Consider the following 26,848-nt stretch of genomic DNA (forward strand, 5'->3'; position numbering starts at 1 on the left):
CTAATACTTATATATAGAATTAACAATTTTATGCAACTTTACAATTTTATATATAATTCATAATTGTTAAGAATAATCAAAGTGTGATGGCACTTAAATTTGTAATACGCAATATTAAAAACAATCACAACAACAACAACAATATTAACAACAACAACAACAACAGTAACAACAACTACAATAATAACAATATTAACAACAATTACACCACCAACAATAACAATATTAACAACAACAATATTAACAACAACAATATTAACAACAATTACAACAACAACAACAATATTAACAACAACTACAACAACAATATTAACAATAACAATATTAACAACAACAACAACAATAATAACAAAAACTACAACAACAATTTTAACAACAACAACAATATTAGCAACTACAACAATATAACAACTATATTAACAACAATTACACCAACAACTACAACAATAACAATATTAACAACAATTACACCAACAACTACAACAATAACAATATTAACAACAACAACAACAACTAAAATATTAACAACTTCATTAACAACAACAATATTAACAACAACTTCATTAACAACAATAGTAATAACAACAACATCAACAGCAACAACAAAAACAAGTGTATAGTCCTCAGATAACTTCGTTAATACACGTAGGCTTCTTGTGTTTGTAGACATATTTGTAGAATAAATGTTATGCTCTCATCCAGTGACATTTGCTTTGACATTAATAATAATAAATGATAATATACAACATTTATATAGCGCACTATCTATTGTGACAAAATACTCTAATGCGCTTCACAATTACATAATAATCTTACTACAAAATTTACAGAACATGTATAACACAGTAATCAACATATGTAACACAGTAACCAAATCAAGTAAGTAGTGGTGAAAGTATGTATATACAGGACGTCTGCGTGAGAGTCTAAAATGCAGACGTAAACAGGTGGGTTTTAATATCCCTCTTGAATTTGGCCAGGGATTTTGACTTTCTAGTAGCAGATGGTAAGCTGTTCCACAAAGTGGCCGCTACCTTTCCAAAGCATCGGTTACCATAAGTCACAGTCCGAGAGTTCGGAACGCACAACAAGGATTCTGTCTCCGATCGTAGTGATCGTGACGGCCGATAAACGGTGACAAGTTCCTGCAAATATTCAGGAGCTGTTCCATTTATTGCCTTGTATGTATACATCAAAATCTTGTACTGTGACCGGAATCGCACGGGCAGCCAATGCAATAAGTAAAGGACTGGTGTAATGTGGTCCCTCTTTCGAGTACGGGTAACTAAGCGTGCTGCGGTGTTCTGTACCCTCTGCAGGCGGCTCATTAGTGTATCAGATACACCAACGAGTAACGCGTTACCATAGTCTAACCTAGAAGTAACAAGAGAATGTACCAATGTCTTGCATGCATCTGTGGTGATGAACTGACGGATACCCCCAATGTTTCTGATTTGGTGATAACAGGAACTGGCAATTGAGTTTATCTGTTTCTCCATGTTCAGAGAGCTATCAAAGTGTACACCAAGGTTTCTCACAGCTTGGACGGCCTCAAAAGTTTGGGCACCGACCTTTAACTGGAGACCTTTAGTGTGTTGATACTTGTGGGAAAAGACGATCAGTTCCGTCTTTTCCTGATTGAGCTTGAGCGTATTTGAGTTCATCCAAGCACTGATGTCATTAAGACAGGCTTCAAGACTTGCTACTATTATGTTCCAGTTGTCTTGAGGTCTGATAACCATGTAGATTTGTGTGTCGTCGGCATAACAATGGTACTGAAGGTTATGACGACGACAAATCTCCCCGATTGGTTTCGAATAAAGACACAAACTTAAATGAAAACAGATTATTATACTCAATGTTATTACCTTAGTGTATTAGTGGACGAAATGTCGTTTCCGGTGTAATATAATTGAATGACAAACTCGTCAATTAAAGAATAAATAGAGTTCTTCAATTATTACTTTTGAATATGATATTATGTCATCAAAGAATGTTACTAAAATGTCAAAATGGTCTAAATAATTGTATTATACCGTTTTAATTAGAAATTTACGTGTGACTCGTCGAGTGCTATATAACGAGAATGAGTCGTAGTACGTTTACAACGAAAGGGATGTTGTCCTGACTATCATAATTAAAATTAAAGTAAGTGAAATTGAATAAACTATGTTACAAAAGCTGATATCACCAATCTGTATGAAATAAAGTAGACTTCACAGAACAAGACAATGTGGAAACATATACACGACCTATTGGAAGCCTATGAAACAAAGATGGCGACCTACCCAAGCTATGCAGTATAACGATAAGATATTGCAAAGATCACCACATAGTCACAGGCACTCGAGGCCAGGATATTATTTTTTAAACATTGATTTTTGTTTTAGCACTCATGACTGACGTTATTTAAACGAAATATCAGCAGAATTCAAGTTTATGTGCCGGTTGACAAATCCGAGGTCCACGGTCATTAAAAATACACAAGGCAAGCAACTCCAGATTTTAAAAAATCGACCCCTCGCTTGGAAACTGGCTCAAAAAAAGTAGTTATGATAAGTTCCTTGTAAAACAATATGTATCCGTAGGTAGTGTGTATATTTACCTTTTATTTGGTGCATAACATTACAGGCAACGAGAAATTCACAATACGTACATGAGATTAACATCTCAATAATCGGAGATTTTATCGTCCATGTAATTATCTTTGACGGAAGTAACACGCCATTTCAAGGGCGGTCACTCCGACTTTTTGGGAGAGGAGTTCCGGATAGCACTATACCAGTGAACAGGTAAGAAAGGTTCCGATGTCATTACGCGCGTAACTTCAAAATAAAAAAAAATAGAAAAAAAATCATTTAATTTCCAATTTCTAAGTTAATATATTTCCCCCACGATATTTTTCATAAATTGCGCCCTTTTTTCATTATCTGCATGATTTTTTTTCTTTTTTTTTTTTTTTTGAAAAAAAATTCTCATTACCGCCAGCTTGATTGAAAGTTGATGCATTCTGTATAATCCCTTACCATGATATTGTATCCGAGTTGGCAACTGTGGACTTTCTTTGCCCAGCCATTATTTTTCCATCCCCGCAAATGTATTTGTAGAAATAAAAATATCTATTTTGAAGTTACGCGCGAAATGACATCGGAACCTTTCTTACCTGTTCACTGGTATAGTGCTATCTGGAACTCCTCTCCCAAAAAGTCGGAGTGACCGCCCTTGAAATGGCGTGTTACTTCCGTCAAAGATAATTACATGGACGATAAAATCTCCGATTATTGAGATGTTAATCTCATGTACGTATTGTGAATTTCTCGTTGCCTGTAATGTTATGCACCAAATAAAAGGTAAATATACACACTACCTACGGATACATATTGTTTTACAAGGAACTTATCATAACTACTTTTTTTGAGCCAGTTTCCAAGCGAGGGGTCGATTTTTTAAAATCTGGAGTTGCTTGCCTTGTGTATTTTTAATGACCGTGGACCTCGGATTTGTCAACCGGCACATAAACTTGAATTCTGCTGATATTTCGTTTAAATAACGTCAGTCATGAGTGCTAAAACAAAAATCAATGTTTGAAAAATAATATCCTGGCCTCGAGTGCCTGTGCACATAGTCATGTGATACAATAACAGATGTCCGTATCAACTTATAAGTTAACAGAACATGTTATTAGAACTAAGCAGAGAAAATAAATTCAGTCAAGATGTAATATTTATCTAGATGTTTTGTTAAGTGGGCGAGATGTCAAAAAGTGGCCGAAAAATCACAAAAAGCTATATGATCCATATACGTTAGAAATTTGAGTCTCTTCGTCCCACATCAACGGTAATGATCCCGTGTGTTGGAAATTAAATATCTAAAATGTGAAATGATTATACTATTCACCAAGTAAGTGGGAGCGTAAAAATAAACAAGAACTACTTAAACAATAATCTGACCAATATCAGCCAGGATAAATTCACCAATTCGTGAAAATTATAAAAATTGTCACGAGCTAACGGGAGCAAGCCTTATCAGGCGCTAACCGGAAGCTAATGTTTAATTAATGAAATAATTCAAATGGTCGCACCTGCCTTCCCCGGTCTCGTTGAATATGTATTGATCGTAACAACAGTACAAAGACGAGTTCCTATTACATTAATATAACGAAAAGTGTATTATTTATACATATGGCGCCATAGACAGGAATGGTTATGTCGCGGAAAGACGGGGAAACCATGTTCATTTAACATCAGTGGGTTATAATAATGGGTTATAGTTTCTCAAACAAGATACTTCATATGTAAAATCATATGATAAAAAAGATAGTTTACTAAACCTGGAGTATCCACTTGTAGACCTTGATGGTTCTTTGTTTCCTAAAAAAATTATCTTCATAAATGCATGCATGGTACCTAAGTGCCTTTGACTGAAAGAAAAAAAGAGTAACATATCGCTCCTCCCTCGATTACATTGGATTCCTAAACTTCACAAGAATACAAATAAAACGTATTAATGCTCGTTCGTGGAGCTGATTAACCAAACCTTTGTCTAAGCTGCTAACTACTATTATTAACAAAAATGCCTAGACTTATAATTTATAATTAAGCTGCAGTGGTTTTAACCCGAGCTAATCAGGAAGGATGTGACTTATTTTTGGACAGGATGACATTGCTGAAGCGACAAAACTGACATCGATAAAACTATCATATAAAACATTCATCGCCGTCTGCCACAACCGTGACATTTCTTCCTCTGAAGCTATTAACTATTCATCATCAATAAGTATATATGGTTGACGCTGAGGTGTTAGCAGCTGCTAGTGACCTTTTTGGAAATTACAGGACAGAACAAATACCAAGGAGATAACATTGAAACAGAAATCAGTTTCACAATGATATTCATGTGGATTTGGATTGTGTCCGTGTTATACCCTTTGAAAATTTCAGGTAAGGTTTTTTTTTTTGTTTTGTTTGTTTGTTTGTTTGGTTTTTTTTTTTTTTTTTGTTTTTTTTTTTTTTTTTTTTTTTGTTTTTTTTTTTTAAATTTTTTTTTTAATTTCATTTCATTTCAGGTATATTGATAACGTCTCCTTTTTCAATAAGAAATTTATTGACCACGTCCATCGTATATACCACCAAAGTTGGAAATCAAAAGGTACCACAGACTTTCCGGGTAGCAATATATCTGCATCCCCAGCCTATGGTGTTTACATGTTGCAGATGATTCGATATTCAAGGGCTTGTTCCAATTATCACGATTTTGGTGTCAGAAGTTGTCAAATGACGAACAAACATGTAACACGGGGTTTCAAATGATACGGGTTGGTGAAAATTATGGTGAAGTTTTACGGTCGTCCTAGTGATCAATGAAAATTATTCTATTTCTTTCTGCGAAATTGAGTTGGACGTATTTGATTGTTTGCCTGTTTGTTCCATTATTGCATACCTTGTTCTCACTTGAGAACGCGACATTACTTATTTGGATTGACCAAGACTTCATCGTGTGCCATCGAAGAAACAAAAGACGCTTATGCGTCCGGAAGACCTGATCTTATTCTCCTTGTAGCATTTTCAAGAGTCTCCGTGTAAATATTTTTGTTCATTTTTTTGCACTAGTTAATTGAATTAGAGTCCTAATTATGATTATGTTGACATGTTGGTGTAATGATGTTGTATTAGGGCACATGCGATAAGAGGTGAATGTATTGAATAGTGAAAGTGAAGTGACCTAAATAAAGTTCCTAATGATATACTAAACAAAAAAAGAAAGGTAACACTACTTTATTCTGTGATTAATTAATTAACCCCTTCATAAATCCTTACCAATCATGTACGAATAAAGTAATTGATCAATTCTGATAAAACTGCAGTCATGGTTCATTATAAAACTTTGAGTTCAGTTGATTTTATTCGACTGTAAATGACGTTGGGGTCAATTTCAAAGGTAACACCATTAGTAACGGGTATGGCCACCGTTTGCGAAGTAAACGGCATTGCAGCGTCGTCGCATGGAACTCGTAAACGGCGGATAATTCGAGGAGAGATGTTGTTCCATTCAGTGATCAAGGCTTGGGCCAGCTCCTGCAAGTTTGACGGCTGATTTTGACGTTATCTCACGTGTCGCCCAAGAACGTCCCAGACATGCTCAATTGGTGACAAATCAGGTGATTTAGATGGCCAATCTAACACCTGTACGTTATTCTGCTGCAAGAAAGTTCTGCTGACGCGACTGGTGTGCGCTGGTGCGTTATCCTGTTGAAAAATGGCGCCAACGCCATGGCGTCTTAAGAATGGCAGAACCACTGGTCTTAAAATTTCGTCCCGATATCGAATGCCGGTTAAATTGCCATTTAACACAACAAGTCTGGTACGAGTCCCCCCACAAATACCACCCAAAACCATTACACTTCCGCCGCCAAAGCGGTCCCGTTCTGCGCCGCAGCAGTTCGCAAAACGCTCCCCTCGTCGCCTCCACGATCTGCGCCTTCCGTTACGGTGTTGCAGAAAAAACCTGGACTCATCTGAAAACAGAACATTGTCCATTGTCGGGGTCGGCCGCTTCGGGGACGATCGGATGTTGACCCAGTTTGGTTTAAACGACTTACCAACTGGCAAATTGTCTTAACACTGCAACCAAAATGCCGTGCAACTCAACGGCGAGACTCCCCAGCCTGGATCATGCCTACAGCCCTTTCTCTCTGTACTTGTGACAGCCGGGGCATAATGATAAAGTTGATAGATAGCAGAATTCGGTAATTTCTAAGTCCTAAGGATCTTAGGATTAGTTGTCAGTTTGGATGTTTATGAAATGCAAGCGGAGATACAAGTTAGTCGCAGAAAACCTCATGCAGCTCTTTCGCTAATACAGACTTTCACGCTTGAATGATTTTGGTAACCCCCTTGGATTTCTAATAAGGAAACATATTAACCTTTCTTTTTTTGTTGAGTATATAGATATCCATTATTCCAAACCCTAGGTCAGGTATTTTTTTTACAGTCAAACATGTCGTAGAGGTCACTTTCATGCAAATGATAACTGTCTATAAAGTTTTAGATCCCAATATAATGGACTTCATAGTACTTGAACCTCCAGATAAAGATCACCTGTGTATAAAGACCTCTTTTCTCCACTCCCTTGAGTGGCTTCTATAAACATGACTGACTGTAATTGAGATGCTTTCAATACACTAATCCATTTTCATGCTTCAATGAATTGTTATTATCCGAATAAAACGGTAAAAGGGGTGTGTTTTTGTACATGTACTTAGACCAATATTAATCTTCTTCAGTCACCAGTATGAACAAACTGGATAATTAGCATCACTGACGAGTTCTAGAAAGACAAAAATCTGTGTTGTTCAATTAATCAAGTATTATTCTGTAATGTATGTTGTAAATTTATATCGAATGGTGCTATTCACTTCGGCCTATTTGTAAAACCCTTTGAAACCTATTTTTACACTACAATGAAATTGATTGAAGGTAATTTATCTTATGTATACAAGCTTTGTATTAAATGCACTAACAAAAGTGAAAAAGAGACATAATTTACTGTTTCTATGATGTGAAATTCTAATGAATTTGTTAAAGAAAAAAGAGCAGTATTTGCTATGTGTTTTTGAGAATGCCACTACGATATTCATATTAAATATTTTTTAGTGTATAACCTATATCTGGTACAATAATCCTCTACAGACATAGCTATTACATCTATTATAAATTTGACTCTCTTCATTGTTTGTGTAAATGTCTGGCATTGTTGAAGTACATGCTTTAAATATAGATGACGTTATTCGCGCATATCCAGTTCACAGAGTGCGAAATTAATGGAACACACTACGATGTCATCAGACACACAAAGATTTCGCGAAAAAGAACAGTAATTCGAGTAGGCGAGACCTAAAAGGACGAAAGAGATGTTTATATCAGATTAATTCGTCATTTGCAAATGTGTATAATTTTCCCTTCTGGGCCACGAATGTTTGAAATAATAGATATAGGTTCAATGATATTTTTTAAAGACTAAGAAATAATTAATTAGTTTTTTTATGTCGTTTCCTCTACTGGTGTTATTGTAATGAATAGAAATGACTTATTAAACATTGACAACAATATATCTCTTGGTTTATGTTACAAGCCTTTGATGATGACAATGTTTCAAGTCATAAATAAAGCAGAACCTCACGTTCAGCATTACACTAAAGGGTAAAAGAAAGAAAGAACTGATGGCAAAATATAATTAGCTCAAAACTCCTTATGTTTAAGTAAAATTCCATATCATAATGCTACTATTGGGACAAATCTTATAGATGTTAAGGTTTGAATTTCAAAATACACGGGATGCGGTTTCCTGTAAAATTGGTTTCGTTTGACCTAAAAGGTCTACCTCATTTCCTTGATTTTGACGGTTCTTTGGTTAGCATTTGGTATATACATGTGTTATCCTTTCTCCATTAGTTTCCATTTGATGATAGTTTCGATTGGAGCAACTATGAAGTTAGATAACAATACTATTTATAAAAAAGCGCAATGAGAATAAGAAAAGATGTTCCAGAGGAGTAACTGTCTTCTGCTTCATCGACGATACCAGCCATATAAATCTTGGTGGTTCTCAAATGAGGCCAAGGTCTACAACAACGGAACCAGCAGGCAAACTTACGAGCAGCAAACACGTTTAGCGTCATACCACATACACACACACACACACACACACACACACACACACACACACACACACAGTAAAAAGCTAAAAGAAGAGAACGCTATTGATAAAAGTATCCGCTTTCGGAAGAAATCACAAACGGATACTGTTCACGCCTTTACACGTTACTGCCGGGGAAAGTAATTAACAGAATAGTTAATGTTGGTTTTTTTTTCAACAATAGACCTATTTTGTGGGCGATAACGACTCGATGAACATTTGACGTCATTGGTGACCTCATGGCGATACTCGGCTTGCATAAACGTTCCCATTTCCAGGAGTGCGTAAAGAGTCAATCAGCTAATCACATCATGTTAAGTTGTTATATCGCATATGGTACAACATGTATGTTAATACAACAGTTGGAGTGATTGATTGATACCTTAGTAGTTAAATAACACCACCTATTGTGGTAGAAATATATATGTGTGTATCATGACAATGTATTTACATGAACCGTGAAGTGTGAAATATAAAGATAGCACAATGTCTTCCTTTGAAGAAAAGTTACATTGTATTTATCAAACTTTATTATACACATAAACGATTTTAAAGTTTTAGAAATGTATTTTGCTGTTGGGTTTCTGCTTGAAAATGTTGAAGTAACAGGCAAGTTATATATTGTTTAAAGGATTACAGTTTTTATATCAAAGTACATCTTAGGTTAATTTACTACAATCTAACTTCGATGTTTCAAAGTTCAAGGGACTACCTAAAAAAGCTTCGATACATCGAGACTTCGAATCAGGCGTGGTAGGTTATATCGACGTTTTCAAGTTCATGGCTATATATAGTTGATAACACGATATTTCTACATGAACAAACACAACAAATTACTAAAAAACAAGTTCAAAATATTCCCATTCATAAAAAACGAAATAACTTTGAATAGAAATCAACGAATCAAATTAACCCTTCATGTCACACAGTATATATATTTACGGATAGGTTTTAAATGAAACGACGCGCAGCATTAAAGTAGTATTCAAGTGTTACTGTAATTATTTTAAGCCTGATACATAAACGTTATAGGCATTAATGAATTTAAAAAAAATATATCATAATATATTCTTCTAGAAACGACAGCATTAACATTACACATCTTCAGTCGTAAAATTCACAAGTGTTTTTGTCAATGTTCTGATGACGTTTATTTACAAAATTTCGTAAATTAGACCAGAGACGTATATATCACATATATACGTCTCTGATTAAACCTAACTAAATGCCATTACCGCAATGGCGGTGGTGATCATCATACGATGACCCATTTTTTTGTTATTATTAAATATCATGGCTTGCAAGTAAGCAATTAAATCTTTAAATTTTAATCTGTGTCAAAGTTATTAATTAACCTCGTAACACAGAGCTAATGAGATCGGGTTATCGTAATCCCATTGTCAGGCTCTCTTTGCTAAAATGTGTAAATTTTTGTCTCGGGGCGAAAATATCTGTACAGTACAGGTAGACGTTTTTGTCGAATCATGAGGCGGCAATGACTATGTTTTCATAACTTATGGTCCGTGAAAAAACATCGAAGCATCGAAAAGTTCGATTTATAAACTTCGATTAATAAGGGGGTAAGTTAGTAGTAATACTAAGGAAAAAAATTGGGGCCGCACAAAATCATCGAGCAATTCGAATCATCGATGTCAAAATGATTCTTTTATGACTCACAACCACACTACACAGAATTACACAATAACAATAACAGTTTTCTAATTATCCTTTCCAATTTATTCATTCGTTTAATTTTCAAAAAATGATATTTATCTTTTCATATTTTTGCAATTATTCCATCTATGTTGAGTTTGAATTATGATTCCGTTTTTAAAAAAACAGCATGGGATTGGTGAAGCCCCCTGTAAGGGGTGTCTGGGTTTATCTAATATTGATCTTTGGGTTTTAATTTGTTGTTAAACATGTGCTGTCTTGTTATAGTGTAGTTAGTAAAAGACAATATTTTGCTCATGTTTAATTGTATCATGTCTAAGTTTCTAATTTATTGGCTTACACTATATACTTACAGGATACGAGATGTTCTCCTCCACAAATTGTTCAAATGGTGTAGGCGTATCGCAGTGCTCGGGATTCATAATCTGCACTGAAGATAGAGACAGAAATCTTTATCCTGGGAAAATAAAATCTCTGAATCATGATATTTACTTTCCAAACGGAACGTCAATGAATACGTCTGCTAGCTTTAGTTCTGAGAAAGGCTCAGTGATTATACGTCACGCGCACGTGCCCTATAACGATGCTTCCATACTAATGTCCGTTCCGAAATTTCACACAGAAATAATGGAAAAGGCAACGAAGGTAATAATTTAACACAATCTTCTATACAAAAATATAGTTATAATGATTAATAAGTGTTTGGATCAGTTTTAAAAAGGAAGACTTTTCATACATTCTTTTTTCTCGACCTATTATGTTTACTCGATAGTTAGTTGGATATGCAAGGACTTATTCGCAGTATCATGATTTTCGTTTTGGCAGTTGATAGATAAACGCACAATACACTGTTCATTGATAAAACAGGAAAATTATCACTATGTAATGAACATTGTCCCGGCAGTACGGTAGTAAGAAAATATCGATGAATACTCGATAGGTAGATAAAAAGACAGAAGTTGAAATATTGTTACAGAAGAATAACATCAGTCAAAAAAGGATGTCAGTTGATATTTAAAAAAAAAATGTAAATGATTGAAGAATATCTATGTTTTTTTTAATTTTTATCATTATAATTTCAAAAAGTCACAATATCAATATTTTCTTTTTGATTATTTTAGTACGCCTGCCTTCCCACAAAGGCTGAATATATCATTGGGAGCGCAATATGTGACGGTTCTCGTGTAGCTGACGATGTACATTCTGTGAATCCCTGTACTTACTGTTTAGTGACACTAACTGTGGAGTACCTGTTGGCTGACCTTCATGGGGTCTTCGATAACTCCGAGAGAAACGTAACATTGATACTATCTGCATTAAACGCACTTACAGAAGTGACAACAACTTTTGTTTTGAAACCAACACTCGTACGTATTAATTGAAAAAAAAAGTGTAATCATCTTTAATTATGTAGAGTTTTGAGTTTTATCCTTAATATTGCTATTTTTAACAATGATATTGAATTATGAATTTCGTCATGTTGATATTCGTCTTCAACAGAAAATAGAAAACATTATTTCTCCTTTTAACTATTTCAATTCCTTCTCGTCGAATCGAAATATCTTTGTGTTCATATAAAATCAAATAGAACCAAAACTAAATATGTTTGTTTCAGTATTCAATAAACTTTTTTAATTGTGTTATTTTTATTTGTTGATATATATGTCTAGAACTAGTGACACATTTATTTAAAAAACATACATTGATTGCAGAACACAACTGATAATTCGAAATTGTCCATAGAAGATCCCAGTATGATGGAAATACCGACTAACCATGGTGGAAAGCTAAAATTGCAGGCAGTGTTTCCAAACCCTTTATCTGCATATAAACTGAACTTCACCGTTTTTGAGCCACAACTAAGGTTTGGTGGAATGATTGCAACATCTGTTGGAAAACACTTCGATGGCATAGAATTTGGTTGCAAAATACCTAAAGAATGGAAATGCTTCTCACCTAAAACCATAACTGTGGACTTTGGATACTTGCCAAATATTGGTAATGTGTAATCTATCTCTATCTATTTCACTAAACTCGAATTATGTACTCTATTTATACTATTTTCATGTATAAACCACTAGGTTGCTACTGGGTCAAATTGTACTAGAAACAACAGATACGCTACACCTAAATCTCATCCTACCTAAGATGTTTCCCGGGTGGTTCACATTCCAGAATCAGGTGTCTCCGATTCGGTATCAATGTCTATTGTCGAATATCGCCTTCGGAATACGTACAGTGGTTACCAGACATGTAGCATGAGAAAAGCTATAAAAAACGTTTTCTTGTCGCAATCATGATCTCAAGCGGCGCGTATAACAAGTAAACTCTCTTGGTTTGGAGACTGAATGCGATTTGATGATAAAAAATAGAAGTAATAGAAAATAGTAAATAGCAGAACTGTACAAACAATCGAGTAATAATAAAATCACTGTAATTTCTACCAATCACATCTTCGCTGGATATGCATTGCATTTTCCACAACCTACCACTATCTTTTCTTCGTCCGCTGAAAGGAAGCAATAGTTTCTGTAAAACCCGTTAGATAAACAAGGATAAAAGATTTGATCAAAAGCAATACAAGAAAATAACTTTTTCAAAATATTAGCGAATCGCTGTTGTTCAATTACCCTTTTTAGTTTATTTGGTATTGAGTCAATTTATATAAAACCTATTTAGATTATTTAAGACTTGTCACTTGTTTGTTTGTTTGTTTGTTTGTTTTTTTTTAATTTTTTTTATTTTCCAAACATTAGCTAGACACGGGATTACAGGAAATTGCTTAACTCTATGTCGCATAGTACATAACCTACTTTTCCAAGATCAATTGTCAGTTAGTAACTTTCACGTTTAATGTACTAAACAGTTAAAATACATTCATTATATCATACTGCTTATGGTGCGATATATACGCATTCTCAAGCTTAAATGTATATTGTTTTGAATAAATAAATAAAATGAATTGGTTTTATTTTGTGGTCCAAAAATGTTCTACATAACCTACTTTTCCAAGATCAATTGTAAGTTAGTAACTTTCACGTTTAACGTACTAAACAGTTAAAATACATTCATTATATCATACTGCTTATGGTGTGATATATATGCATTCTCAAGTTTAAATGTATATTGTTTTTTTAATAAATAAATAAAATGAATTGGTTTTATTTTGTGGTCCAAAAATGTTCTACGGTTCACTCTGGACAATATGATGACTATGAGAAAAAATGTCAATGCAAATAAGTGATATGTGACAGGGTCGTAGAAGGAAATTTCAGATTGCAAATAAGGGTGTTCTTCGGTGATATATGCTGTATAGTTATTTAGTTTTTGCATATTTTCTCATTGTATAATCTCTATGGATTGTATTTAAGACTTTGTAAATGTGCTAATTTTCATTTATTATTATTTATGAAATACATTGTTATGTTTTACCCTATATTTTAGTCAATGTGCTACAATCCTTTGATTTTCTTGAAAATGGCTTATTTGAATTGTTTGTTAAGTAGGGACATGGATGTCAACAAAACACACAATATCATCTTCGAGTATTGTAACAAGCAGTTTCTATCATTTAAGGAGCATATGATTATGACTCTCCCTCAACTGCAAATACCATCGATTTTGACGTGTATTTAACAATGCGTGGAGATGGAACTGTTGGGAAAATATATCGTCTTGATATTGATTTGGAAGTAGACTCCCGGATAGTCGAGAATATGACAAAGCTAATCATCGCAACTGATGAAATTGCAGTAAGTACGCAAATCGCGCTCAAGAGATTACAAATTTATATTGCTTTTTAAAATAGTTTTCAAATCAACAAGACAAGGGCCAAGATATTTTGAAAACCTTTCCTTTAACTCGAATGTAACTTCAAGAACCTCATGAAACTACAGCCTCGAAATATCTTAACAAAATATATAAAATATTATGCAAACAAAAAAACAAAACAAAAATAAATAAATAGATAAAACACTTTTGGCATATATTGGGGAAGAAACTGTATCCTTCTGATTTGCTTTTTCTCGTAAAGGGCTGAATTTTTCTACAAACTTATCAAAACCTGTCACAAAGACCTTGCCAAGTCATTTAATTTCATGTTTGGATATACTTAGTCCAACTCATCTACATCAACCACTTACCTCTAACGATTCCATGCAACGAACCCAAGAGTTTTCCACAAAGCTGAATGAAAAGCGTGATAATTTCAATTTCGTTATTGTGAAGTTTTTATATCTAGGCAGCAACAAACCTTTCTCTACAACATAAAATTTTCTATATCCAAGTCTTGTTCTCAGTGACATGGATTTTCGAAGCTTAAAAATCAGCTTACAACACAGGTTTCGAAAGAAACAGATTGATGAATATTACGTGGAAGTTTTATGGTCGTCTTAACCGTCTCATTGGAAAATGCGAAGTAGGATTACTTTGATGAAATGTGGAGAAGACATAAAGACTTTTGCGGCTTTCTGTTCGTTTGTGCATTAAGAGGATCCGTGAATGCAAAATTTTTGTATAAGATCGAAACCGCCGATAGATTTTATTCATAATCTTACCATACACCCGCCTAGACTTTGCTTGTCATTTGTCAAAGCGAAACAGTTAAGATAAACCTTCACTACGTTTGAAATAAGATTTAAGTGTACAGAATATACTATGAACTGCTGAACAGACTTCGGTCATATTCGAGTCAAAATGCACATCATAAATACCAGTTTAAGACTAAAACATAATTATCTTATCCTGATAACAGTAACGGAAAAATGCCCAAGAACCTTCCTTCACCAAAATCTACATTCAATCATATTTTATTTTTTATAGAAATTACAACACTATTTTCTATCATGTTGGTTGTAAATCGCCTTTGATCGCCTTCCATTGCTTTGTAATATCACAGTATAAAGCATATTAGTCTATATTGAAATTAAAATCATAATATATGTATTGTTTGTTTTTATTTTGAATGTTACAGATTAATACGAATATTGTAATATCTCAGAGTTCTGCATCTTTACCAAAAAATGGAGGAGGATCTGTTACCTTGGAATGGAACGTTCCTCCATACTTAACTGGAATTTACGAAATCAAGGTTTCGTCCAAGCGCTATGCTGGACCAGGAGGGGACGGGTTGCTAGTGGCTGGTATTAAAGTTTCCAAACACGAATATAATGTCCAATGTATTTTTGGAGTTGACGTTGTGAAATTCGATGATTTTGTTAGAATAAAAGCGATTAATGTACCATTGTCAGCTCATCCAGAGAACGGTCTTGGTTTTAAAGTGTTCATTACAGCACAATCCAACACTGTTGAAGCACATTCCACTCATGAACTAACAGTAACGTTCCACTACCCAGGTGAAGGGTCTCCACAAATCTTTCAACTTTATTTCAACATCACGGATACGGAAATATTTACGGTGAGAAATATGTTTCAGTCGATTATGCAAATGGTCATTAGTGATACAGGATGAAATTAATACCAATGAAATGCCTTATCAACAAGTGATTTAGCACCAAACAACTCGAGAAAGTAAAACAAATATTTACAAAAACAAAATACAAGAAAATAATTTGGTTATGTGACGATTTTATCATTTTGGATTAATCTATGATGATATCATAGGAACACTTTCTTAATGCTTTTTAGTCTGCCTGCAGCTCTCCTTGTTATTAACGTGATATTGCGCAATTGGATTTACCGAGATATATATCTCGGGTGTCGTCGATGAAGCAGAAGTCGCTGTCTATTCTGTCACACCTGGTCTTATTCATATACTTTTTGACTAGTCCACGTGTAAATGTTTCTTTATGATTATAAAATTGATCCAGTTTCATCGATTATGTATTTGAATTAATGTTTTGTTGACACGTGAGTAATTCCTTCATCCTTTATATGGAGTATGGTCTTGATAACCTGATTATAGATATTTTCGCGTTATGTTTTTGGTCACATGACTACAGATTTAAAGAAGGTTCGACATCAAACTAATAATTTGTGCTTTTTTCAGGGTTGCAATTAAATAAAATATATAAATAGATAATTTATATTCATGACTCACTTCAAAATCGCATTCTTTTTTAATACATTACGGAAATATGAATCATCGAAAGCAAATTGTCATGAAAAAACTGTGTAATGCAGTTTAATTCTTTGTTCTGCTCTACTGTATATAACTCTAAATTTGTATTAAAAGGTGTTATTCACTTGGATGTTTTTTATACAATCTTTAAGATTGCAGATGGTTGTCACTGCTGGTGGACTTTAAGTCCCCAAGACTTTTAGTAATCTGCCACATTTGAATTATTAGAATAGTGCAAGGTTCACAAAATACATATGTACTTACGGTCTTCAAAAGTTATCTGGTATATGAATATGAAATTTAAGAAGTTTATGGAATTGTGTATCTGGTTTACTTTCCCACCTATATTTTGGTTTTTTTTTAATCACTTTGGATTCTCCTCCGCCGTCTAGGTTTAAAATTTAGGCCCTTAGCATCACTAACGAGTCCTAGAAGGACGAAACAGCTATATGATACAGTTTAATTAATTGTTTGAGTCTATTATATCATATCAAAATTATCTACATTCCTAATCAATACTCTAAAATTGTCTTTTTGTAATATTTCATGAAATGACACTTTGTTTATTTAAAGCGATTTCAACTTTTTTTTAAGGAGCCTGGCGGCCTTCCAATGTCAATGAGTGAAATATGCAAGTCCATAACGCCCACCACCAACGTGATTCTAACCCTCCATACCGATTTTACTACCCAATATGGCGATCTGCTCTTGGAACTGCCTGTGCCAAGCAATTTTACCGGACAGATATTTGTTTTGCGTGACTTTTTGAATCGGAATGGATTCAACGTTTTTGGCAATTTCTCTACAACAACTACAAAGTAAATACGCTATTTATAGTAACAGGCATTTCGTTTCTGAATCTCTAGAATTTAGAATAAATATTTGTCGAACAACATGCATTACATATGATGTCCATTTGTTGTAAAAGGCAATATAACAACAAAATTAGAATCCACTAATAATGCTTATGGTAATTTTCACGCAAATGAATGGCCGAATCATATAGTTTGCCTTTGCCATCAGTTGTAGTTTGATTTTCGTTCATTTAGAGTTAAACAGATGAAGATGCTGAATAGTAGTGCTATATGTTGTTGCATATGATAATCTGCAGGTCAGGTAATGATTTGGTTACAACAAATCATTTTTATTGCAAAGTTGAAAGTGGAAAACTTTAGGATTTTTTTAAACAGAAAGAGACATCGCCAAAAGTGGAAATATTTGTCTATATACAACTTTGATTTTAAAGAAATGTTTTATTTTATCATCTATTTTTATTTTGATTACTATTATTTTCATTTTTTTTCAGAAGAAAATGTAAAACTAAAGTTTTAGAACCTTATTTTAATACAAAAGAAATTATTTTTCGTTTCATTTGAGTGTTCATTTCGATTTTGGTTCGAAAATTGAGTCGTTATTCTCCCTATATTATTATCGTTTTTTATATCATATTTTATTTCAGATTCTGAACCATAAATTCTGCAGTCAGAAACACCCTTTGCATTTCAGATTATGGATGGGTTCCATCGGCAGAACTGCAGTTTTATTTCAGAATCCTAACCACAAATTCTTAACGTAGAAAAAGATTATTTGCTATAAATTCTGCTGGTGTTTTCTCAATTTTATTTCAGAATATATCACAACACCAAGAAGAAGTGGTTTTCATTGAATTAGCGAAATTCAGGTTTTAGGACAAAGACACTGCGGATTAATCTTTTCTATATCCAGGTTAAGAGCCTTGGTCATCCAGCCAAAAGGGTCATCAGCAACACATTGGCTTTGAAAACAAAACAATTATTGGAAATACTTAACACAATGACATATTTCTACTAGAGTTGGATATCAACGTGCATTTTCTAAAAATGATTATAGACCCCATTTGCATTCGCTGGTAGCGACATATAGTAGCATTTGTCTTGTAATTAATTTTGTTTGATTAATTACGTGTTGTGGACTGGGATTAAAAAGAATATTTGTAATTATTCTTGGCTAATATTAAACGTTAGAAATCAGTTTTTGCTAACTAATGAAAAGTATAAAATGTGATTAGGACAAATGTAAAAACGTCAGGAACCATAAAAACTTATAATTTTTTTTTTTCGATTTTTTGAAATTCTGATATATCCGTATATGCATTTAATATTTGCTTCTTTATTCAGGTTTTTGTCACACACACATTTTCAAAAAATGAAAATTAACAAATTTTAAAAATAACGACGCTGTAAATCTTCTTGTTTCTGTTATCCTATACTTTAAAACAAACACTTCTGTTCAAATATTGGTTGTGACATCAGATTTTTTTACCTTATGAATAAAAGAAAGGCGAAATTTACGATAATTCACAAGTATCATAAAATGAACAAGCATATAGAAGCAGTTTACTGTCCATGATGATATATCATCATGTAGTTTGTTCTCACATTCGATAGCTGATCAGCGTTAGAAATACGCAGAACACATAACGTGATTTGTATAATAGTTATTTTAATTTCAAATACAGGCGGGAAGACGGATTAACTGAGAAACTACTCCTGAAGATTTTTTCGTTCTCAAACATACAACTTCGATTGGGTGAATCCGCAGACGATCACGCTTCATTGGCCATGAACGTGACATTTATCGACGCTACCCCACGTTTGAATAGCACCACGATGCCGTTTACAGCCAGACTCATCAGCAACAACAAAGTTATCTGGACGGAAAATTTACCCATTACCACGCCATCAATCGTAAGCATCGTTCCCATCTAGAATTTGAATAGTTTTCGATCACTTTGAATTTTTCGCTGAATCTTCCTATCCTTCAAGCTTTAGGTCCTTGGCATCAATGACGAGTCCTAGAGGGTCGAAACAGCTCTAAATTTGTATTAAAACGTTCTATAAACTTGTGTGTTCTATGAACGGTCGTCAAAATGGAAGTATCCTTACCTTATTATAATGATAAAGTTTGAAAACATTTATGTTGTGATGGTATCGCCTATGTTTGTTGTGATGGGATGTGTACACAGAAATTTGTAAATATATTCTAATTTTGTCTGCATCCGTATGTATGTTTCTGCCATGTCGTGTTAATCCGATACCGTTCATTCAGTAAAAAAAAATAATTCGTGCGGTAAAAGAACCTGATATGATTCGATAATGCTCCGTTGCATTAGTCTGATATGGTTCGATAATCCGTTGCATTTGTCTAATGGGGTTCGATAATCCGTTGTATTCGTCTGATATGGTTCGATAATCCGTTGCATTTGTCTGAAGGGTTTGAAAATCCGTTGCTTTCGTCTGATATGGTTCGATAATCCGTTGCATTTGTCTGAAGGGTTTGAAAATCCGTTGCTTTCGTCTGATATGGTTCGATAAGCCATTGCATTCGTCTGATATGGTTCGATAATCCGTTGCATTCGTCTGATATGGTTCGATAATCCGTTGCATTCGTCTGATATGGTTCGATAATCCATTGCATTTGTTTGAAGGTGTGCGATAATCCATTGCATTTGTTTGAAGGGGTTCGATAATCCGTTGCGTTCGTCTGATATAGTTTGATAACCCATTGCATTTGTTGTCTTTTATTCAATCTTCGAGATTGCAGGTTGTAAACCCTGCAGACGGACTGATCTATTCGTTATATGTCGTATTCGCCTGATTTCATTATATTTGCACACTGTTTCGCTGTTTCGTTACCTAAGTTTTATTGATAAAAATGATTTCATATGCAATAATGATATCGATGTCTTATTTCAGGAATACCATCCGGATTTTATAGTTACGACAGCAATTGAAAAATCGACTGACGGTAATCTAACCAAATTATTGTACCACTTCAGTCGAAATGGCACCTACTACTCTCAGGAAGAAATAACGGTATGTTTTCTGTGTACTTTTTACATGTAACAGGGTTAGTAAATCAATGTCAACTTTCTATTATCTTATCCGAATACCTATGTATAGAATCTTACATTGTCCATTTGTCCATTTGATGTGTTATTTATTAATGTTTAATTCTACCGAGCCTTAGCTAAAGGTGTGTGATTAAGAACTTCCGGTCAAAATTCCGATGTTTACCGATGTTTCCGACCTCGGCAATCTTCGGCAAAATAAGTAGGCCTAGATATGAGTAAAGAAAGGATCAGTGAACTAGAGCTAAACAATGTGACGAAATATTACCGCAAACGAACTTTTCTACATCAGTTTTCACTTCTAAGTCATTTTGCTTCAATATCTATCTCTCTATTGTACAATCACATTACCATTTTTGAGTCTGTGACGTTTCAGTTGTAGTACACACGTGTCATACTCAAAATGTTATTTTGGTATATTCACTGAATAAGTAGACTATATGTGAAAGATAAAACTACACTCGGATCTCGTCATCTCGAAATTGTGTTATCCGAGCATTCGATTTAAGTGAGTTCCAATTTATGTATTGAAATGTGGCCGGGACCGACGAAATACTTCGAATTAAACGATGTTTCGAGTTATATGAATTCGAGATAATGAGGTTCGACTGGATTAACTCCCACTTCACCTCCGTGTTTCCCAACATTGACGTAATTCCATCAGGATTATTTGTAAATTGAAATAACACTAAAGGATAGTGCAGTTCCACTCCTTCAGGCATTTCATTATAAAATCAATATTTCTGTCTCGATTTTTTCATTGCCTTATACAGTGGGAATCCGGCAGCAAGGTGTATTTGTTTGATCTTCCGCTAGTTATCTCCCATTTTTACTTCACGGCTTCTACTGCAATTTGCCATGTAAATACGGTGTCGCTGCCATGTAAGTATGAACCGCTAAAATAACTCACGTACTTTCTTTCAATGTGGTGACATTCTTTTTATTATTGTTAAGAAATTCTTTCTTAAATTTTTCCGGGCTCCATATTTACGAAGGTATTCTACAGTTGTACTAACGACTACATATATATCTATGTGTTGTTACTTCGGGGTAATGTGTCTCCGTGTCAATAAGGTTCTTTATTATGAATAATGGAAACGTTATGAGGATATAGTTTGATCACGTTTTTTAAATGGCGTTCAAATACTCATGTTCATGTTACAGTCAAAAATTATGTCAAGATAGAAAAAGATGACAACAATGTGATGCTGAGGACGTTGCCATATACCTTGGACCAGGATTTAGACACGTGCATGGACTTGCCCGTGCCGGTGGATTCTCCTTCCATGCTATGGCTGAGGTTCATCCGACTTGGTCTCTTCGGTGTGACGTCAAAGAAATTTGCAGTTCATCTTACAGGGGAAGGTATTGAATGCACACAGGATGGACAGAAGAGTCTCCGTGTAAGTTTTTAGTGTGTCTTTTATAAAATGCCGTTTTTTTTTAAAAAAATATTTCCTTAATAAAATACTACAGAATACCTGGATATTTTTCGCCCCATGTTATTTTTGTCCTTGTACCTCTATACACAAATTTACCATGTTTCCATTAAACCCTTTAAGGTTATTTAAAAAGTTATGTAAATGTAACAAATATTAAAAAAATAAATAAAATCAACAGAAACAAAAACAAAACAAACAAAAGCAAGAAAATACCTACATGTCAATATTATCGTCATCTAAACTCAAATTGAATAAAACTAGGACAAATATGTTCAAAAGAAAGATTCATACAGTGGACTCCTGAAACAGTACAAGGATAATATGTGTTCCGGAAGAGTAAGTGTTTTCTACTTCATCGAAGTCATCCGCCATATAAACGTTGGTAAATCGAAGTAAGTAATGCCATAACTCAAATGAGAACAAGGTATACAACAATAGAATCAACAGCCAAATTCGCACTCCCTATTCATGGAAGAAAAGATCGAAAATTCATCGGCGGCGAAAATTTCCCGGTATACAGTATTTAAAAAAAAATACCATCTTCTCATTGTTGGGACGTTATACAACGTGTATTATTTTTGCGCTGAAGAACTTTCATAATTTTCACAAGATGACATATATATCACGCCTCTGTTTTTTTAGGTTGGAACTTCCGGTCCTGCTACCGATGGTGACTGTAGCATCAAATCGGATATTGTGTTCTGTAAGTTGTTATCAAAGAACTCTATTTCTGGTTTGACTCGGTGTGACCTGCAATGTGAATGTGATACGCTACAAAAGTGTTCTGATGTCCACATTGTGATGCAGAGTCCCACACATGATGTCTGGAGGCTGTGTGAGATTACCATGAACAATGTTGTGTAGGAGAACCGTCGAGGTGGTTCTGGTGTATATAAATAGGGATTGAACTCCAGGTATGGTCAGATATGAGACATTGGATATTCAATGGAGCGCGTTCGATAACGCTAAGGTCAAATCTGGAGATTTATTTTTTTCTTGAAATAAATGTGACAGTTTAGCATACAAGGTACATGTATTTGTTTTGTTTGTGTTTAGTTTTCATTTCATATAGTGCAGTAACAAATTACCAAGTTTAGTCAAAAATAAATCAAACACGTGAGTGAGATGCAAATTAACCAATAATAGCGCCTTGTACCATTCTACTGGAACGACACAAGACAGTAGGTGGAGAGTAAAAAATCAAAATCGAACGAAAGTTATTTCAAAATGAAAATGGAGCGAAAGCAACAACCCCATAATTCAATAGATTTAAGTAAAAATTTTGGCTTAAAGACGGTAAACTTCTCTTCCTTTTCGAGAGCAGACATTGACGGTATCGAACACTATACAGTGTAGTTGGTGTTAAGTTTCTTAATCTGTAAAATACATCCTGTGACGTAGTCTATGTTTGTTGATTTACAAATCAATGGCTACATATATCATCAATGTTGTACTTAAGTATATCAGATAGATTTGCGGGTTTTAGTATGTTTATTCGCAAGATGCTGCTTTGGCGGAGTATGTGAGTTGTGTTTTGGCATTCGAGCTGTATTTGTACAGGAACCACTCGGTACCAGAGTGGGTTATGACACAGACTGGTCACTGGTTTTTGTGTCATGGAACTCCCAGCTAATGAAGGGAGATAATTTGAGAGGTTAATTCGTAGTGGAATGACTGAACCAGCCAATTTGTGAGAACTCATATTCCGCCATGTTTTCTTGTATATTAGCACACATTCCCATACAACAATACAGTCATGGTTTAAAAAAGGTGTAGAGAACAGTACGCAATTTTCTTTGGCTGAAATAGGAAAACTTTGAGGTGTACTTGATATCGTTTTTATGCTGATAAAATATTCAACTTATTTCGACCTCCATTGTCCTTCTCACTTGTAGTCTACAATATCTGCAAACGAACGTGACAGTCGAACCCGGGTTTTAAGTTATGATAAATCCCTTAGCTACACCCAAATAAAAAATAAATAAAATACCAAAATGTCAACAGAATCTTGATTCGAACTCAATTCGATTAAACTACATGTAGACATAAAAAAGAAACACAAAGACTCCTAAAAATGTACACGGAGAATATGACCATATGTCCCGAAAGGATATGCGTCTTCTGCTTCATCGACGACACTCGCTATATGATCTTGGTAAATCCTTGTAATGTCACGTCTCTACCATTGGATTGAGGAGAAATTCCGCTTACCAAGTTTGTTAGGCGACGTGCGGGCCCTCTTTTCTTTTCTTATTTATCAAATAAGTTTAGCATATCCTATGAGTAACTAGTTTTGAGTAAAAGTTAGTCCTAAATTAACCTAATATTGGTCATTTCGAAAATATCTTAATGCCACAATAAGAAAAACGAAATGAAAAAAAACGCCGGCGTGTATGTAGTCACAACTTACTGCCATGAAATTTTTCATCATCTTAGTTCATCGGGGACAAAACAAGAGATTGTTTCCGAATGGATTTCATTTGGCGCATGCGCAAAGCTGTTTCGATGACTGCATCTTCACCAAAGTTGTCACCTTCATGATGGAAGCATGCTATGCGAAATCTTTGCCTTAATAAGTTTGATACTCGTCGCATTTGTACCAACCATCGGTAAGATCGATTAATTTTGCATGTTTATCGCTAGTTAACAATTTCAGGTTCACACAAACACAAGTTATCGAAACCGAACACATTACCACGGACTTAATGTGTACAACATTTGTAACTTTAGATAAACATTAGCACAATTCACATCCACCTCTTATTTTGTGACCTTAGTATCTATGTCAAACTCTAACTTTGAGGAAGGCCAAGTTGATAAATAATCTTACGGCCTAATCGATATTTGCAAAGAATCTGTATTTTCGCGGCAGTGAAACTATCAGTCGTAATGTTGTCACACAGCTAAATAGAGATTTGGTCAAGAGTGGGTACACTTTTACAACAAGCCCTAGGTTTTTAATGTATGAAACATTTTTTGGTCTTATATTCCAGGTCTTCACATTGTAATACTATAGTTTGAAGTATTGGTTATGAATATTTTAAAATGGATAATTGTAGACACTACAAATATATCTGAATGTATCGCAAAAATCATTCATTGTCTTTACGAACAGCAACATATTCTGCCACAACTAGGACTCTGATATAGCAACCTCTCTGTCTCTACACAACCACTTGTCTTAATGGAGATTCCCACCACTACCCACAAGCCGAGATTAGTAAACTTCTGGTGTACTTTCAATTTCGACACTTGAATTTTGAAATCAGTTTTCAATCTTTAATTATAAAGAGGAAATAGATGGCTTGTCTTTGTGCTTTCAGTCGGTGGTCTGCAGTGTTTTCAGTGTAGTACAGTAAAGGACAAGAATTGTGATGATCCATTCCATAACTATGACTTCTCCTCCATTGATTGTCCAACTGTGTGTGTCAAGATTAGGTTTGAAGGGACAGGTACAACACTCAGATAAAAAAAGATTTGTTAACATTTCCCCCATGTTGTCTCTATGATCAATTCTAATGAATGATTGGTTACCTGATCATTTCCAGTTAACTGATTATGATATTTCAAAATCTATTTTGGCTGATCTAGTAACAGGGATATATGTTTAAAGTTTAAAAGAAAAGTTTCTGTTAAAATATTATTTTACATTTTAAATTCCTGCTTATTGTCAAAATGAAAAAAGAAACCAGTTCAAAGTAAATGAATACAATACTTTAAATAGTGATTCTTGAACTCAATAAAAAACCTTATACCAAATAAACATGTGGTCATTCAAAAAAATCAGCAAGCAAAAAAACATATCAATTAATTTGATTGTTCTAGCATGTAAATTTATACTCGGAGTGTACTTTTTTATTAGATACTATATGCATAGATTATGAACAGAAACATCTACTGAGTAATTCTTTGATATTGCTCTATTTCTTTTTTAAATTTAAAGTTGAACAAGGCTGTTTTAACAACCAGTCTCCTCTACCAGTGAGTGGGCCAAGTGGGTCAGGATGTGTCTCCCAGTATATACCAATGAAAGGCATGAAAACCATTTGTAGGTCAGTATAGAGGTAATGGCATTGTGTCATTAAACATACCGGGTACTGGAAATCAGGGTTATTCCAGTAAAACATGCACCAGGGCTGTTTTGTTTAGAGGCAACCCCCCACCCTAAAATCTGATTAATAATTTTAATAATAGGCAGGAAACAGAATAATGAGAGGAAGTGATTTATTCTGGGGTCCAGGCCCCTGTTGCTCAAAGCTTGAATTGTTAGTGAAAACTGTTATCATTGAATTCTAAACAAAATTGAAGCTCAAAAATCATCAATATTTAAGCTGGTATTTGGAAATGACATATTTTCAGAACATAACATGTTGGTCTTGGATATTGTAATGTCACAAGAAAAAAATTCTTTAGTTTTACATCCAGATAAAAATACATGGTTTGTACTGGTATGTTTTATTGTATCCGACTTGCATGATTGTATTTATTTGCATAAATCCTATGACCTAAGATAACTCCTCTAAAATTATTTTATTTCTCTTCACAGCACCAAAATTTGGAGTTAAATCACTAAGGAAAACAAAAGCTTTTTGAAAAATATTTTTAAAGAGCCTTAACTACTCTTTTGAAAAAATAATATTAATTTTAATTGAATGTTTTTATAGCAGTTTTGTCTCCTAGATGCAGTACACCACGATGTAATGGTGGAATGGGAAGAAAAAGTCTGGTAGATTTAAACGTTCTCCTCACTGGGCCCCTCATGGTCTTCCTCTTGGTGAAATAAATGTACCAGAATAACATATATATTACCTGATTCCAACCTGCAAAGTATACATGACTTCCGTTAGATTTTTCAAGCCATGCTGGTCAGGTGTTCCAGTGCATAAGTGCACATGACCTACAAAACCCGTGTTGGCCTCCACAAATATACTGTACATGACTTGTCAATTTGTGCAAGTATATATGGCCTATGTTGACCTGCATAAGACTCCAACTTTACCCTTTAATTGTTAAAGCTGTACAAGAATATGTTGGGCCTGCATTGACCTTGTATCAGTCTATCTGACCTAT

General features: G+C 34.3%; 2 protein-coding genes across 2 annotated transcripts; one reads left to right on the forward strand and one right to left on the reverse strand.

The window, feature by feature from the left end:
• Positions 1-426: 426 nt before the first annotated feature.
• LOC132562405 (uncharacterized) lies at positions 427-1,742 on the reverse strand. The gene is made up of 2 exons (XM_060227146.1): positions 1,035-1,742; positions 427-438 (listed from the first exon to the last, which is right to left on the reverse strand). The coding sequence occupies exons 1-2, from the start codon at positions 1,740-1,742 to the stop codon at positions 427-429; spliced, it is 720 nt and encodes a 239-aa protein (XP_060083129.1).
• Positions 1,743-24,326: 22,584 nt separating this feature from the next.
• LOC132562406 (uncharacterized) lies at positions 24,327-26,561 on the forward strand. The gene is made up of 4 exons (XM_060227147.1): positions 24,327-24,387; positions 25,102-25,230; positions 25,722-25,830; positions 26,459-26,561. Exons 1-4 carry the CDS (start codon positions 24,327-24,329, stop codon positions 26,559-26,561), a joined length of 402 nt encoding a protein of 133 aa, XP_060083130.1.
• Positions 26,562-26,848: the final 287 nt, after the last annotated feature.

This window comes from Ylistrum balloti, unplaced genomic scaffold (assembly GCF_031769215.1).
Source record: "Ylistrum balloti isolate Yb309-2 unplaced genomic scaffold, AGI_CSIRO_Ybal_v1 Utg371412, whole genome shotgun sequence".
In the NCBI taxonomy this organism is placed as follows: domain Eukaryota; kingdom Metazoa; phylum Mollusca; class Bivalvia; order Pectinida; family Pectinidae; genus Ylistrum; species Ylistrum balloti.

Excerpts from the sequence above, each read along its gene's own strand:
- LOC132562405 (XM_060227146.1), bottom strand. The coding sequence starts at position 1,742 with ATGGTTATCAGACCTCAAGACAACTGGAACATAATAGTAGCAAGTCTT.
- LOC132562406 (XM_060227147.1), top strand. The coding sequence starts at position 24,327 with ATGCTATGCGAAATCTTTGCCTTAATAAGTTTGATACTCGTCGCATTT. Across the intron at positions 24,388-25,101 it reads CGCATTTGTACCAACCATCG|TCGGTGGTCTGCAGTGTTTT; the intron begins GTAAGATCGATT and ends TTGTGCTTTCAG. Across the intron at positions 25,231-25,721 it reads GATTAGGTTTGAAGGGACAG|TTGAACAAGGCTGTTTTAAC; the intron begins GTACAACACTCA and ends TTAAATTTAAAG.